Source organism: Stegostoma tigrinum, chromosome 41, assembly GCF_030684315.1.
Source record: "Stegostoma tigrinum isolate sSteTig4 chromosome 41, sSteTig4.hap1, whole genome shotgun sequence".
Taxonomy (NCBI): Eukaryota; Metazoa; Chordata; class Chondrichthyes; order Orectolobiformes; family Stegostomatidae; genus Stegostoma; species Stegostoma tigrinum.
In genome coordinates, this window is record NC_081394.1 from 16,307,758 (window position 1) to 16,325,470 (window position 17,713).

Consider the following 17,713-nt stretch of genomic DNA (forward strand, 5'->3'; position numbering starts at 1 on the left):
GAGCCTTGGTTCTCGAGAGAGATCGAACAACTGGTTAAGAGGAAGAAGGATGCTTATGTAAGGTTTAGGAAACAAGGAATGGAAAAGGCTCTAGAGGGATACAAGTTATCCAGGAAGGAGCTGAAGAAAGAGCTTAGGAGAGCTATAAGGGGGCATGAGAAAACCTTGGCAGATAGGATCGAGGAAAACTCCATGAGCATGAGGACTAAGAGAATGACTGGAGAAAGGGTAGGGCCGATCAAGGATTGGAAAAGGAATTTATGCATGGAGCCTAAAGAGATAGGAGAGGTCCTTAATGAATACTTTTCTTTGGTATTCACAACTGAGAGGGACCGAGTTGTAGAGGAGGACAGTGTGTAAGAGGCTGGTAGGCTAGAGGAGGTCGATGCTAGTAAGGAAGAAGTGCTAGGAATTTTGAGGAACTTGAACTTTGATAAGTCCCCCGAGCCTTATCGGAACTATCCAAGGATTCTACGGGAAGCGTGGGAAGAGATTGCAGGGCCTTTGGTGATGATCTTCTCTTCCTCACTCTTCCTCAGTGCCAGAAGATTGGAGAAAGGCAAATGTCATTCCCTTGTTCAAAAAAGGGAACAGGGATAACCCCGGAAATTACAGGCCAGTTAGTCTTTCGTCAGTGGTAGGTAAATTATTAAAAAGGGCGCTGAGAGATAGGATTTATGATCACTTGGATAGGCACAGTTTGATTAGTGATAGCCAGCATGGATTTGTGAGGGATAGATCATGTCTGACAAAACTTGTTGAATTCTTTGAAGAGGTGACAAACACATCAATGAAGGTGGAGCAGTGGATGCGGTATACATGGATTTAAGGCAGGCATTTGAGAAGGTTCCCCATGGTAGGCTCATGCAAAAGGTAAGGAGAGGTGAAATAGGGGGAAATGTGGCAGATTGGATTCAGAATTGGCTGACCCTTAGAAGACAAAGGGTGGTAGTGGACGGAAAATATTCAACATGGTGCTCAGTTACGAGTGGTGTACCACAAGGATCTGTTCTGGATCCTCTTCTATTTGTGATTTTTGGAAATGATTTGAAAGAAGGAGTAGAAGGGTGGATTAGCAAATTCACAGATGATACGAAGGTGAGTCGCATTGTGGACAGTGCGGAGGGCTACAAAGGGACATTGATAGAATGCAGAGCTGGGCTGAGAAGTGGCAGATGGAGTTTAACCCTGAAAAGTGTGAGGTGATTCGCTTTGGAAGGACAAACTTGAAAGCAGAATAGAGGATTAATGGAAAGATTCTAGGCAGTGTGGAGGAGCAGAGGGATCTTGGGGTTCATGTTCACAGTTCCCTGAAAGCTGCCACCCAGGTGGATGGAGTTGTTAAGAAGGCGTATGGTGTGTTAGCTTTCATTAATAGAGGGATTGAGTTCGAGAGCCATGAAGCTATGCTCCAGCAATACAAAAGCCTGGTTCGGCCACATCTGGAGTATTGTATCCAGTTCTGGCCACCTCATTACAGGAAAGATGTAAGTGCTTGAAAAGGTGCTGAGGGGATTTACCAGGATGTTGCCTGGAATGGAGGGAAGGACTTATATGAGGAAAGGTTGAGAGAGCTCAGGCTTTTCTCTCGAACGATGAAACATGAGAAATGACTTGATAGATGTGTACAAAATGATCAGAGGTATAGAGAGAGTGGACAGCCAAAGGTGGAGGTAGCTTTTACAAGGGGACAGAGTTTTAAAGTGAGTGGAGGTAGATACAGGGGAGATGTCAGAGGTAGATTCTTTACTCAGAGAGTGGTCAGGGTGTGGAATGCATTGCTGGAGAGGGTAGTGGAGTCGGCCTCATTCGGACCATTTAAGCTGCAATTAGAATGGCATATGGATAATAGTATAAGGTAGGCATGGAGGTGAGATCGACTTTAGGATTAGGATAAAAGTTTGGCACAACATCGTGGGCTGAAGGGCCTGTACTGTGATGTACTGTTCTATATTCTATGTTACATGTTCTATGATTTGTTTTTTCTGACCAAGGAAGCTGCATTGATATCATGTCTTTTACATTCTCAATGTCTTTCAATGCTTCACAGTCGATGTAATTGAATTTGTTTTATTTATTTTTATACCTACCACAGAATCTCTCAGTTACTTCTCTTGCTGTGATTGACGAATCACTGATCAATATAACTGAGGGGAAAGCTGCAGTGATCATCTGCTCCGCTGAGAGCTTCCTAGCTTCTGATGTGGAGATGTCTTAATGCCACAATGAACAGAACAAGTTCCAACAATGAGCTGAGGTTGGAGATTCCTCACGCTATGTTCGGTGTGTGGCAGAGAGCAGCGGCGAGCTCCATAAACATCACTGTGCAATGTGAGCATGCACAGTCTTCGAAATCATACACACACACACGTGATTGCGACAGTGGAATGTCAGTGAAATCATTTATTTTCAATTGCAGGAATGCAAATTCTAGATTAACAAAATGCTGCATTGAACTAATAGCCTCCTGCACAGAGAACTGTCGATCTTTTGTGATGATAATAAAATGTGAGGCTGGATGAACACAGCAGGCCAAGCAGCATCTCAGGAGCACAAAAGCTGACGTTTCGGGCCTAGACCCTTCATCAGAGAGGGGGATGGGGAGAGGGAACTGGAATAAATAGGGAGAGAGGGGGAGGCGGACCGAAGATGGAGAGTAAAGAAGATAGGTGGAGAGAGTATAGGGGGGAGGTAGGGAGGGGATAGGTCAGTCCAGGGAAGACGGACAGGTCAAGGAGGTGGGATGAGGTTAGTAGGTAGATGGGGGTGCGGCTTGGGGTGGGAGGAAGGGATGGGTGAGAGGAAGAACCGGTTAGGGAGGCAGAGACAGGTTGGACTGGTTTTGGGATGCAGTGGGTGGGGGGGAAGAGCTGGGCTGGTTGTGTGGTGCAGTGGGGGGAGGGGATGAACTGGGCTGGTTTAGGGATGCAGTAGGGGAAGGGGAGATTTTGAAACTGGTGAAGTCCACATTGATACCATTAGGCTGCAGGGTTCCCAGGCGGAATATGAGTTGCTGTTCCTGCAACCTTCGGGTGGCATCATTGTGGCACTGCAGGAGGCCCATGATGGACATGTCATCTAGAGAATGGGAGGGGGAGTGGAAATGGTTTGCGACTGGGAGGTGCAGTTGTTTGTTGCGAACTGAGCGGAGGTGTTCTGCAAAGCGGTCCCCAAGCCTCCGCTTGGTTTCCCCAATGTAGAGGAAGCCACACCGGGTACAGTGGATGCAGTATACCACATTGGCAGATGTGCAGGCGAACCTCTGCTTAATGTGGAATGTCATCTTGGGGCCTGGGATAGGGATGAGGGAGGAGTTGTGGGGGCAAGTGTAGCATTTCCTGCGGTTGCAGGGGAAGGTGCCGGGTGTGGTGGGGTTGGAGGGCAGTGTGGAGCGAACAAGGGTGTCACGGAGAGAGTGGTCTCTCCGGAAAGCAGACAGGGGTGGGGATGGAAAAATGTCTTGGGTGGTGGGGTCGGATTGTAAATGGCGAAAGTGTCGGAGGATGATGCGTTGTATCCGGAGGTTGGTAGGGTGGTGTGTGAGAATGAGGGGGATCCTCTTAGGGCGGTTGTGGCGGGGGCGGGGTGTGAGGGATGTGTTGCGGGAAATACGGGAGACGTGGTCAAGGGCGTTCTCGATCACTGTGGGGGGAAAGTTGCGGTCCTTGAAGAACTTGGACATCTGGGATGTGCGGGAGTGGAATGTCTTATCGTGGGAGCAGATGCGGCGGAGGCGGAGGAATTGGGAATAGGGGATGGAATTTTTGCAGGAGGGTGGGTGGGAGGAGGTGTATTCTAGGTAGCTGTGGGAGTCGGTGGGCTTGAAATGGACATCAGTTACAAGCAGGTTGCCTGAGATGGAGACTGAGAAATCCAGGAAGGTGAGGGATGTGCTGGAGATGGCCCAGGTGAACTGAAGGTTGGGGTGGAAGGTGTTGGTGAAGTGGATGAACTGTTCGAGCTCCTCTGGGGAGCAAGAGGCGGCGCCGATACAGTCATCAATGTACCGGAGGAAGAGGTGGGGTTTGGGGCCTGTGTGGGTGCGGAAGAGGGACTGTTCCACGTAACCTGCAAAGAGGCAGGCATAGCTGGGGCCCATGCGGGTGCCCATGGCCACCCCCTTAGTCTGTAGGAAGTGGGAGGAGTCAAAAGAGAAGTTGTTGAGTGTGAGGACGAGTTCAGCTAGGCGGATGAGAGTGTCGGTGGAGGGGGACTGGTCGGGCCAGCGGGACAGGAAGAAGCGGAGGGCCTTGAGGCCATCTGCATGCGGAATGCAGGTGTATAGGGACTGGATGTCCATGGTGAATATGAGGTGTTGGGGGCCAGGGAATTGGAAGTCCTGGAGGAGGTGGAGGGCATGGGTGGTGTCACGGACGTAGGTGGGGAGTTCCTGGACCAAAGGGGAGAAAATGGAGTCCAGATAGGTGGAGATGAGTTCGGTGGGGCAGGAGCAGGCTGAATTTCCAATTCCCTGGCCCCCAACACCTCATATTCACCATGGACGTCCAATCCCTATACACCTGCATTCTGCATGCAGATGGCCTCAAGGCCCTCCGCTTCTTCCTGTCCCGCAGGCCCGACCAGTCCCCCTCCACCGACACTCTCATCCGCCTAGCTGAACTCGTCCTCACACTCAACAACTTCTCTTTTGACTCCTCCCACTTCCTACAGACTAAGGGGGTGGCCATGGGCACCCGCATGGGCACCAGCTATGCCTGTCTCTTTGTAGGTTACGTGGAACAGTCCCTCTTCCGCACCTACACAGGCCCCAAACCCCACCTCTTCCTCCGGTACATTGATGACTGTATCGGCGCCGCCTCTTGCTCCCCAGAGGAGCTCGAACAGTTCAGCCACTTCACCAACACCTTCCACCCCAACCTTCAGTTCACCTGGGCCATCTCCAGCACATCCCTCACCTTCCTGGACCTGTCAGTCTCCATCTCAGGCAACCAGCTTGTAACTGATGTCCATTTCAAGCCCACCGACTCCCACAGCTACCTAGAATACACCTCCTCCCACCCACCCTCCTGCAAAAATTCCATCCCCTATTCCCAATTCCTCCGCCTCCGCCGCATCTGCTCCCACGATAAGACATTCCACTCCCGCACATCCCAGATGTCCAAGTTCTTCAAGGACCGCAACTTTCCCCCCACAGTGATCGAGAACGCCCTTGACCGCGTCTCCCGTATTTCCCGCAACACATCCCTCACACCCCGCCCCCGCCACAACCGCCCTAAGAGGATCCCCCTCGTTCTCACACACCACCCTACCAACCTCCGGATACAACGCATCATCCTCCGACACTTTCGCCATTTACAATCCGACCCCACCACCCAAGACATTTTTCCATCCCCTCCCCTGTCTGCTTTCCGGAGAGACCACTCTCTCCGTGACACCCTTGTTCGCTCCACACTGCCCTCCAACCCCACCACACCCGGCACCTTCCCCTGCAACCGCAGGAAATGCTACACTTGCCCCCACACCTCCTCCCTCACCCCTATCCCAGGCCCCAAGATGACATTCCACATTAAGCAGAGGTTCGCCTGCACATCTGCCAATATGGTATACTGCATCCACTGTACCCGGTGTGGCTTCCTCTACATTGGGGAAACCAAGCGGAGGCTTGGAGACCGCTTTGCTGAACACCTCCGCTCAGTTCGCAACAAACAACTGCACCTCCCAGTCGCAAACCATTTCCACTCCCCCTCCCATTCTCGAGATGACATGTCCATCATGGGCCTCCTGCAGTGCCACAATGATGCCACCCGAAGGTTGCAGGAACAGCAACTCATATTCCGCCTGGGAACCCTGCAGCCTAATGGAATCAATGTGGGCTTCACCAGTTTCAAAATCTCCCCTCCCCCCACTGCACCACACAACCAGCCCAGCTCTTCCCCTCCACCCACTGCATCCCAAAACCAGTCCAACCTGTCTCTGCCTCCCTAACCAGTTCTTCCTCTCACCCATCCCTTCCTCCCACCCCAAGCCGCACCCCCATCTACCTACTAACCTCATCCCACCTCCTTGACCTGTCCGTCTTCCCTGGACTGACCTATCCCCTCCCTACCTCCCCCCTATACTCTCTCCACCTATCTTCTTTACTCTCCATCTTCGGTCCGCCTCCCCCTCTCTCCCTATTTATTCCAGTTCCCTCTCCCCATCCCCCTCTCTGATGAAGGGTCTAGGCCCAAAACGTCAGCTTTTGTGCTCCTGAGATGCTGCTTGGCCTGCTGTGTTCATCCAGCCTCACATTTTATTATCTTGGAATTCTCCAGCATCTGCAGTTCCCATTATCTCTGATCTTTTGTGATGAAATCATTTTCATTGTTTTATCTATTTGTACTGTGTAAGCAACCAATTGTTGAAGATTGTAACATTCAGGAAACAAGGGATGCTTGATACATACAATCCTTTCTAAACATAAGGCAAAGTTTATCACAACATTTCAATGTCTGATTCAGGTTCGTTTGAGAGTCAGAAACCATTTACGTTTGAGTCAGTTTGAGACATAGTGGGAGAAAGATAGTGAGAGAGAGTCAAGTAAGTGTTCCATGCAGGAATAGTGCTGTTAGCTGGACTGCTCTGATAACTACTAATGGTCCCTCATGAAGGCTGTAAACCCAAAACGTCAGCTTTCCTGGTCCTCTGATGCTGTCTGACCTACAGCGTTATTGCTGACTCCAAGACCTGCAGTTCTTTCTATATCGTACTGATGGGCCCTGAATTGTTCTGCTTGGAGCTTGGGATGACATCTCAGGAGTTGGCTTTATAGCTCAAAGCATCAGGTGACAGAAATGGCTCCACACAGGCCGTTATCTTGTCACCAGGTCAGCCTTTATTTACATGTACATAGTACTTGACTCTGGTTGGGTTCCTCAGAGCCAGTTTTCAGCGTGAGCAAAACTCTTGTGATTGTTCGTATTTTCCAGTCAGGGCTCCCTGATCGGACCAGCCTAACAGGCCCAATTGGGGAACTTATATTCCATGATGTCCACCTGGCTGACCTCATTACAATCACCACATCCCTCCCTCGCTAAGTCTGAGGACTTAGGCCTTGTTCCGTCTCCAGCAGCTTCTCCTGGGGCATTTTCACAATGGCGCAGGTTCTTCTGTCTCAGCCTTGGATGTGGGCAATGTGCACCGGACTGTAGTTTCTGTTACCCATATTTTACCTCAGGTTTGTTTTAGAAATCAGTAAACGTAGGATGTAGGAATGTAGAAGTAGGCTATTCAGCCCTTCCGCCCTGTTCTGGCATTCAATGAGATCATAGCTGACCAATAGATGAACTCCATAAACTTGCCTTTGGCCCACATCCCTTAATGCTGAACAAAAATGCATCTGTCTCAGGTTTAATGTTAATGCCTGATCCAGCATTCACTGCCATTTATGGAAAAGAGTTCCAAATCCTGAATCTAAGTTGTATATATATTGTAGATTCTATTACTTTTCTAACTTTGGAAAGTAGCTTTTCATTTGTAAAAACTTTGGAATTTTGTGACTTTATTCTCCTGAACCTGGAAGCTCAAACATTACCTTCTTTAAAAGAAAGCTTCCTGATCCCTCACCAGATGTTAACCTAGTGATGTGGCCTGGGATCATATAACATATTGCTCAATATTTCATTTGTCAGATCCAATTCATTGATGCCAAGGATTTGGCAATGCTATGAGGATGGATACACACAGCCCTTATGGTGGGAGGAGGAACCTACGGTGCAACAGTTTATGTAAGTGAATATTAGAAATATCATACAGCAATTTCCACTGAGAGACGTTTACGGGGGATCTGTACATTAGATTCAGAGAGATGGACATGGAGCTTTGCTGTGCATTGTGTTTGCTTCCTTCGGTTCTAGCCCACCATGAAATCTGTCAACTACTTCCCTTGATGGGATTAAAGATTCATTGATAAATATAACTGAAGGGAAAGCAGCAGTGATAATCTGCTCTGTTAAGAGTTTCCCAGCTTCTAATCTGATGTGGAGACATCTTAATGCCACAATGAACAGAGCAAGTTCCAACAGTGAGCTGTGGTTGGAGATTCCTCACATTACATCCAGGGACTCTGGATCCTATCAGTGTGTGGCAGAGAATGACTGCGGAGCAGTGGAGAACTCCATCACCATCACTGTGCTATGTGAGACACCTGTTACATTTCTCCATTGTTACAATATGTTTAGATGGGACATTAGCACTATCTTGTTTCTTTGCATTTCTTTAACACTCCCTCATCCCATGGCTCCAATGTTATCCACAATTCAATTTTCCTTTGTCCTTTTTTTCTGTTTTTATGCCCAATTTGTCCTACAAACTTTGCTCAGACTAGGATGCTTCTTCATTTCTATATCCGTACATATCTGTCTGTGTCACTCTAATAGGACATAATACCACTTTTGGTTCCTGATCTTCTAATCTTTCTCTAAGGTGCTTACTTGTCTTCGTCTCCACCAGCTGAATCTGAGCATCCTCAGTCATACATTCATTTTAAAGTTATTACCATCCTGCCATCCAATTTCTTCAGCATCTGAGAATCACATCCATCAAGTACAACTCACACCATTACTGACTGCACCCGATGTTTTTTTCAGTTTTGTGCTAATGTTTTCAGGTGTTGAGACTGAAGTCACTGATTACGGCATTTACTGTTTTTTTTAAACCACATTTCAGTCCTGGATATAACTTTGACATTTATCATTGAGCACTATCATTGGAATTTGTCCACTCTCCCTACCTCAGTGCACCCCATCTTGATATCCTCATTGCCATTTAGAGCCATTTTGTTGGTCATTGCCTTATTCATGTTCAGCCCAGATGTCTCTCTATATATTTTCCCTGGGAATATCATACGCTCCAGCTCCTCTTTTGTTCTGGTTCTGTGTGTGATATCATCTGCACACAAGAGATTCCACAGCCTCATCTCTACAAAAACAAAATATTCATTTGTAGGATGTGGGTGTCGCTGGCTGGCCAGCATTTATTGCCATTCTCTAGTTGTCCCCCTTGAGAAAGTGGTGGGGAGGTGCCTTCTTAAACTGCTGTAGGTTGACCCACAATGAAGGAATGCCAGGATTTTTACCCAGCAACACTGAAGAAACAGCCATATATTTCCAAATCAGGATGGTGAGTGGCTCGGAGGGGAACTTGCAGGGGGTGGTGTTCCTATATGTCTGATGCTCTTGTCCTTCTAGATGGAACTGGTCATGGGTTTGGAAGGTGCTATCTGAGGATATTTGGTGAATTTCTGCAGTGCATTTATAGATGGTACACACTGTTGCTACTGAGCATCAGTGGTAGAGGGAGTCAATGTTTGTGGATGTGGGGCCAAACGAGCGGAGGCTGCTTTGTCCTTGATGGTGTCGAGCCTCTTAAGTGTTGTTGGAGCGGCACTCATCCAGGCAAGTGGGAAATATTCCATCACACTCCTGACTTGTACCTTGTTGATGGTGGAACAGGATTTGGAGAGTAAGGAGGGGAGTTACTTGCTGCAGTATTCCCAGCTTCTGGCCTGGTCTTGCAGCTGCTGTGCTAATGTGGTGAGTCCAGTTGAGTTTCTGGTCAATGGTAACACCTAGGATGTTGCTAGTGGGGGATTCAGTGATGGTAACACCATTGAATGTCAAGGGGTTGTGGTTAGATAGTCTCTTATTGGTCATAGTCATAGCCTGGCATTTGTGTGGCACGATGTCACTTGCCACTTGTCAGCCCAAGCCTGGATATTGTCCAGATCTTGTTGAATTTGAACACGGACTGCTTCACTATCTGAGGAGTCACAAATGGTGCTGAACATTGTGGAATCATCAGCGAATGTCACCACATCTTACCTTATGATTAATATCCCCAAGAGCCTGTCAGCTTTACGGTGTCTAGGACAGGCATGAGGATGTGTGCAAACACAGATACAAACACTTTCACACTCTTTTCAGGGGCTTTTTAAGTTAAACCGCTTTGAATGTGCTTCTGGTCAGTGACTGAAGATATCCTTATGTGGGTCATGTTTTGTCTGAAGGAGATGAGAAATGAGGAAGGGAATTCCAGAGCTTTGGCTCCAAGTAGTTGAAGGTTGAAGGATGGATATCAGGAAATACTCAAGAGGCTGGAACTGGAGAAGTACAGAGATCTCAGAGAGTTACAGGCCACAGGGATTACCTGCTGATTCTTCTCTGCTCTTGTTCCAGATCCCCCACGGCAGACTACAGTGTCCATCAGTGGGCCCTCAGGTGGGATCAGAGAAGGACAAAATGTCACATTAACCTGCTCCAGTGAAGGTGTCCCACCGATATCTCATTACACTTGGTTCAGGATCGAGGGAAACACCAGCACCCGGTTAAACACAAGCAGCCGGATCCTCTCCTTCACTCCAGTGACACGTGGGAATGATGCCAGTTTCTACTGCACAGTGACAAACCCATTGGGTAACAGCAGCTCCGACACGACCCACCTGAATGTGGAATGTAAGCATTTTACTTTGTCTGTATCTTCTTAAAACTCAGGAACTGTCTGTCTGAGGGCAGCTCACTCACTGTCATTTAGAATAAGGAGGGGCCACCTTCTTGCTGCTCTAACATCTGCTCCACTGAAATACAAAGGCCTATACCAGGGTAGGTAACCAACATTGGTTCCTAAGCATCTTTAAGGAGGAGAGAGATGGGCATGGAGGATTAAGGAGGGAATTTCAGATCTTAGAAACCCTTAAAGCTGCAGGCATGCCCAACAGTGATGGAGGGATGGAAATCTGGGTATGTTCAAGAGGGCAGAATTGGAGGAGGGTAGAGACCTTGGAAGGGTGTAAGAGTTGGACGAGGTTACATCGATAGGGAGGGTGTGTAGGGGGCTGGGGGAGGTTACAGAGATATGGAGAAGTAGAAGGTCTGGACGGGGTTACAGAGATAGGGAGGGGGTATGGGGCAGGAGGGCGGGTTACCAGATAGGGAGGGGATATAGGGGTTGGAGGAGGTTACAGAGATAGGGAGGGGTGAAGGAGCTGGAGGAGATTACAGAGATAGGGAGGCAGTGTAGGGGCTGGAGGGGGTTACAGAGATAGGGAGGCGGTGTAGGGGCTGGAGGGGGTTACAGAGATAGGGAGGAGGTGTAGTGGCTGTAGGAGGTTATGGAGATAGAAAGGAGTGTAGGGCTGGAAGCAGTGGTGTCCCCAGACTGCGGATGTCAATGGTGTTCAGCCAATGATACAGTGTGGTTACTGAGTACATTGTGGGGGAAGAAGGGGAAATCTTGGATTCTCTCCAATATCCTCCCCACCCCATAAAACAACTTCCACTGAAAGCAAACATAGACAACCCAGCAGGGGGTGGTGTTGAGGCAGGGAGTGGGGTAAGCAGTGTTGGGTGGGGAAGTCGTCCAGGGCAAAGGTCTCCACACTGATGCTAATGGGCATGTGGGTCTATCAGGTCCAGTGATGGGCCTCAGGGCCAGTAGGTGCCAGAGCCATCAGGGGAACAATGTTTCAGGTCTGTCAGCATGGCTGGCTGTCAGGTTTCCAGGCCAGTAGCAGCTAGGTTGGTGTCAGGGGAATCAGGCCTTTGACAGGTTAGGCAGTGGATCTGATCCCAGTGGTTCAGCAATGGGGAGGAGGGGAATCATTTTGAGTTGGGACATGTCTAGTTGGGAGGATTTGGACTGTCTGGTTGATGGGGAGAAAAGGCAGAATGGAATTGGCTTGATGGGGAGTTGGAATGAGTCTGGTCATTGCAGGAAAATTTGCTACATGTCCAGGGGATATAAGGGTTTGGTTAAGGAGAAACTAGGGGCTGTGTGGTCAATTGGAGGTCAGGGGTCAGTGTAATAGCCATCCAGATGTTTGACTAGATATTAAAATTGGCTGGCATTTCCTGTGTACCTATGGACAGAAAGAAATTGTTCACCTCCCAAGACTCCAACTTTACTTGGCTCTGTCAGAACACTCCAGAGGCAGCAGAATGGCCAATTACAATCTCCAATGTCCCGAATAATTCCCATGGACGCAGCTGCTTGTGGATTCGGCAGGGTCCTGATGTACAATTTCAGTCTGTGGTGTTTGAACAGCTAACTGTCCATTGGCTTATCCAGGCCGACGTACATAGAAATGATACATAGATTACATCCAGAAGGAAGATGACCACTCATACGTTGCTCAGATTGTGACAGAGTGTGTTTACAGCTATTGTTATACTTCATAAGTGTGGTAATTACTTGAATGTTGGAATTGTGACTGCCAACTTGTGCACAGCAAGATCCCAGAAACAGCAATGTGATCATGCGGTCATAATTATATGTGAGCTTCATTGAAACAAAGACGGAGATTACAAGGTGTGTCACAAATGCCCATCAGTGAAGGAAAACCACTGTTTTATCTTGATCAGTCTGTATGGTTTACTCCAACCTCAAACTCCAATGTCATTGCTGCTTAACATCCCCTGCCCTTCTCTCTCTGTTTATATGAAGGGGCAATAAATGTCAACGTTGCTCGAGAACAAATGTTTGTAAACCATTCCAAAACTATAGCACAGTAATTTATGACTGTTTTGTCAGGCAGAGACTCCAATAAATGGGCTTTGGGAATGGTCATGGCTGGAATCCTGCTCAGTGTTTTCCTGGCTGGAATTTTAATCTTTCTGTATGTGCAGAAGTAAGTCTGAATGCTTCATTCAATTCTACTCTGAATATTTGCTTCCACTTTCTTTCTTCCAGTAGGTGACTGTTCCCTTGGGGTGAGGCACCAGACACTCCTTCTGGAAGTTGTCCCTATGTCCCAATGATCCAGGGTGGGCCTTTCATTGATGGGTGTCCAAATGAATACCTATGAGCTGTTGTGATGAGGAACACACTGCCTGATAGGCATGTGAAAGCAGATTCAACAAGAATTTCCAAACAATGTAACCGTATCTGTGCTACACTGACTCTCTGATATACCATAACCACAATGTGATGTTTTGTTATTGCAGAACAAGGACAGTGACTGAGGAAGCAGCTTCAAAGACTAATGAGATTTCATTGATCTTCAGTTGACCAGTATACCAGACATAAAGCTGTTTATACTCCTGTGCTGAGGGAGTGCCACTCTGTCAGAGGGTCAGTGTTGAGGGAGTGCTGCACTGTTGGAGAGTCAGTGCTGAGGGAATGGGCACTGTCGGAGGGTCAGTGCTGAGGGAGTGCCGCACTGTCGGAGATTAGTGCTGAGAGAACACCGCATTGTTGGAGGATCAGAACTGAGGGAGCGCCGCACTGTCGGAGGGTCAATGCTGAGGGAGTGCCGCACTGTCGGAGATTAGTGCTGAGAGAACACCACATTGTTGGAGGATCAGAACTGAGGGAGCGCCGCACTGTTGGAGGGTCAGTGCTGAGGGAGTACCATACTGTTTGAGGGTCAGCGGTGAGGGAGCGCCGCAATGTCAGAGGATCAGTGCTGAGAGAGTGCCGCACTGTCAGAGAATCAGTGCTGAGGGAGTGTTGCACTGTTGGAGGGTCAGTGCTGAGGGAGTGTCACACTCTCAGAGGGTCAGCGCTGAAGGAACAGGCACTGTTGGAGGTTCAGTGCTGAGGGAGCACTGCATATTGGAGGGTCTGTGCTGAGGGAGTGCTGCACTGGTCAGAGGATTAGTGCTGAGGGAGTGCTGCACTGGTCAGAGGGTCAGGGTCAGTTTGAGGGAGCGCTGCACTGTCAGAGGGTCAATGCTGAGGGAGTGCTGCACTCTCGGAGGTCAGCACTGAGGGAGTGCCAAACTGTTGGAGGGTCAGGTTCAGTACTGAGGGAGTGCCGCACTGTTAGAGGGTCAGTGCTGAGTGAGTGCTGCGCTGCTGGAGGGTCAACGCTGAGGGAGAGTCGCACTGTCAGAGGGTCAGTGCTAGGGAGTGCCACACTGTTGGAGAGTCAGTGCTGAGGGAGCACCACACTGTCGGAGAGTCAGTGCTGAGGGAGTGCTGCACTGTCAGAGGATTAGTACTGAGGGATTATCGCACTATCAGAGGATCAGTGCTTTGGGAGTTGTTACTTATCCCTCAAGCAACATAATTACAATGTTGGTTGATATCAACTCTTTATTACATTTCTGCGTGTGGGTCTTTACTGTGCACAAACTGCTACTGCTGTTCCTACATTATAGCAGTGAATACACTTCAAAGAGGTGCTGGGTGCGAAGGTGCTTTGGAATGTTCTGTGAAGGAAGAAGGGAGATTATATCTAAATTTGAGAAGCAAACTATGACATCCTAACTCAGAGGTGAGAAAGGATTGAAAGTGGGAGATTGCGTGAGAGAGTGACACAGAGACAGACAGAGTGTGAGAGAAAGAGAGAGAGAGAGAGAGAAATGACAGAGGGTATGACAGAGATTGAACCATGAATGACAATCATGAGGCTATGTAATAATTTATCCCAATATGTACCTGTAAATTATTTGAGGATATAATTTTTTAATCAAACAGAAGACAGTGATGTGAGTTTTTCTTATCCAGCAGTTGAGAGATTTATTGTGTGCAAGTTAGTTTTGGGTTTCCTATATTACAGCAATGTCTCTCAGTGGCTGAGGAGAATTTGGGATGTGCAGTCTCTGTGAACAATGAGCTCATCACTTTCACCTTCAAGGTAAGAAAGGGCAGGTTAAATCCACTGAACAACGACTGTCTCCCATCTTCCAGGCCTTACCAACCATTGCTGTTCAAAGTTGATAACAATGGGATAGATTCATGATCTTGCATTTGCAGAAGGGGATAGATGATGTATTCCTCCCCTTAAATATGGATGAACTGAAACGTTCAATCATCAGATATGTCCATGAGAGCAAAGGAGTTGCAAGCATTAAATTTCTAAAGGCCACCAGCGATTGAAATAGTTTGATAAATTCAAACCATCGCAGCCCCCAAGATCTAGAATAGAAGGAAGAATACAGCAATGTGAAAACTAGCAGAATCAAGTTGCTGATGCAACATGGTTTCCATTGCTAAGTTCACAAGTTTGTTGTCTGAACACGGAAGTGTTCACATGAACACATGTCTCTTGTCTGTCTTTCTCAAACCCTCCTTACTTGCGCAGAATGTTCTCATAAACGTTTCCGTCTGCTGTGTCTTCTTCATCCGAGTGCTTGCTGAGGTTCAGTGTGGCATACGTGATCGAATTATCGCTGGGGTCAGTCCTGGCATCCTGCAATTGAAGTCTCAAAATAGACTCAATGAACTCTTACAGAACTGAGCATTGTCAGATTGGCAGATCAGTAGCAGATGGAGTTTAACCCTGATACATGTGAAGTGATGCACTTTGGAAGAAGGAACAAGACAATGGAATACTTGATGAATTTCAGGAAACTAGGAATATCAAAGGAACAGAAGGATCTTGGGAAACTTGTCCATAGATCTCTGAAAGTGCCAAGTGAGTTTAAGAAGTATGGGTCACTTGCCTTTCTCAGTTAAGGCACAGATCATGAGAGCAGGGAGGTGATGTTGGAGCTGGACAGGACTTTGGTGAAACCACAGTTGGAGCTCTGTGTACAGGTCCAGGCTCTGCACTACAGGAAAGATGTGATTGCATTGGAGGGGGTGCATAACCAGGATGTCTTCCGTTTCCGACACCTCGGACCTCACACACCCTCCCCCCAACTAAAATACAGACAGACTCCCCCTTGTCCTCACGTATCACCCCACCAACCTCCACGTCCATCACATCATTCTCTGCCACTTCCGCCACCTACAATCCGACCCCACAACCATAAAGATATTTCCCTCCCCGACCCCTATCTGTCTTTCACAGGGACCACTCACTCTGCAACTCCATCATCTACTCCACACTCCCCACTAACCTCACCACACACGGCACCTTACCCTGCAACCGCAGGAGGTGTTACATCTGCCCCTACACCTCACCCCCCACCTCCATTCAAGGCACAAAATAAACCTTCCACTTTAGACAGAGGTTCACCTATACATCTGCTAATGTGGTCTATTGTATCCACTGTTCCCGATGTGGCCTCCTCTACATCGGGGAAACCAAGTGGAGGCTTGGAGACTCTTTTGTAGAGCATCTGCGCTCTGTACGCGACAAACGACAATGCCTTCCGGTCTCCAACCCTTTTAAGTCCCCCTTCCACTCCCTGGGTGACATGTCCATCCTGGACCTCCTCCAGTGTCACAATGATGTCACCTGCAAACTGGAGGCGCAGCACCTCATATACATCCTAAATGTGGACTTCAGCAGTTTCAAAGTCTCCCCACGCCGGCCTCATCCCATGACCAACCCTCCCTCTCATCCCCACCTCCTTGACCTGACGCAACCTGTCCATCTTCTCTCCCACCTATCCGCCCCTCCCACCACTCCCTACCTGCACTCACCTATCACCATCGTATCTACCCCATCCCTCCTGTCTCTATTTATTTCTGAGCTCCCTTCCCCATCCCCCATTTCTGAAGAAGGGTCCCGACCTGAAACTTCAGCTTTCCTGCTCCTCTGATGCTGCCAGGCCTGCTGTGTTCCTCCAGCTCCACACTGCGTTATCTCAGACTCCAGCATTGGCAGTTCTTACTATCCCTTAGCCAGGATGTTGCCTGGGATAGAGCATTTCAGTGATGAAGGAAGGCTGGTCATACTTGGGTTGTTTTCTTTGAAGTACAGACGGCTGAGGCCAATTTTGATTTTGTTTCCATTCACTCATGAGACGTGGGCATTACTGGCTGGGCCTGGTATTTGTTCCCTCTGTCCCTAATTGCCCCCTATGAGAAGGTACTGAAGAGCTGCCCTCTTGAACTGCTGCAGTCCCATGTTCAGTAGGTAGGCCTACAATGCCTACGGGGAGCCAATTCCAGGATTTTGATCCAGCTACACTGAAGGAATGGCTGACAGACTTTCAATTCAGGATGATGCGTGGCTTCGAGGGAAACTTGCAGCGTTTGATGTTCCCCTGTAGCTGCTGCCCTTGTCTTTCTAGATGGAAATGGTCACGGGTTTGGAAGGTGCAGTCTGAGGATCGTTGGTGAATTTCTGCAGTGCGTCTTTGAGATTACTAATTGGGTGCAAATGGCAATGGACTGGCAACTATTTAATGTCAGTATCAGCGATGTTTTCATTGTGTGCAAGAGGTAACTGGAACGCCAACACAAGAAAGTCACAATCCTGAAACTCAGTTGCCCTTGGGCACTGGAAGTGGGATGAGAAACAGTGAGTGATCTACTCCATTGATAAAGCATTGTTGGCTATTTTCCACTGTTTACATGCAGACAAAGCTGGAAGGGAGGGTGAGCTGTGCAGGAGGATGCAGAGATGCTACGGTCACAATTTAAAGGAGTCTGGGTAGGACTGTGGTGTAGAGAAATGTGTTCATCAAGAGAGTGGGTTTCTCCGAAATATTGATGATATCATTGGCGTTGCTTCCGTCTCTCATCCAAAATTGGAAAAGTTAATCGATTTCACTTCCAATTTCCTCCCCACCCTCACCTGGTCCAACTCTGACTCCTCCTTCCCTTCCTCACAATCTCTTTTTCCATCTCTGGAGATAGAATGACCACTAATTTCCACTACCAACTGCCTGACACAGCTACCTGTACGGACATCCGCGCATCCTGTTTCCTGTAAAGACTCCATACCATTCTCTCAGAGTCAATCGCATATTCAGATGAGGCCAACTTCAACAAGGGAGCCTCCAAAATGTCCACCTTCTTCCTCAACTGAGGATTCCCCTAGCACTGTTGTAGACAGGGCCCTCAACCAAGTTCGACTCACCTCCCGCACTTCCATCCT

The 17,713-nt window shown here is 48.3% G+C and overlaps 2 protein-coding genes across 7 annotated transcripts in view; both read right to left on the minus strand.

Moving 5' to 3' along the window:
• LOC125448489 (myelin-associated glycoprotein-like) overlaps positions 1-17,713 on the minus strand; it is a 238,887-nt gene that overhangs the window by 124,723 nt on the left and 96,451 nt on the right.
• LOC125448534 (platelet endothelial cell adhesion molecule-like) overlaps positions 14,384-17,713 on the minus strand; it is a 57,815-nt gene continuing 54,485 nt past the window's right edge. For all 6 annotated transcript variants that reach the window (XM_048523890.2, XM_048523893.2, XM_048523891.2 and 3 more), the window contains one exon: positions 14,384-15,130. In XM_048523890.2, coding sequence (XP_048379847.1) covers positions 15,011-15,130 — 120 coding nt within the window. In that variant the 3' untranslated portion in view covers positions 14,384-15,010. The remainder of the gene's footprint in view (positions 15,131-17,713) is intronic.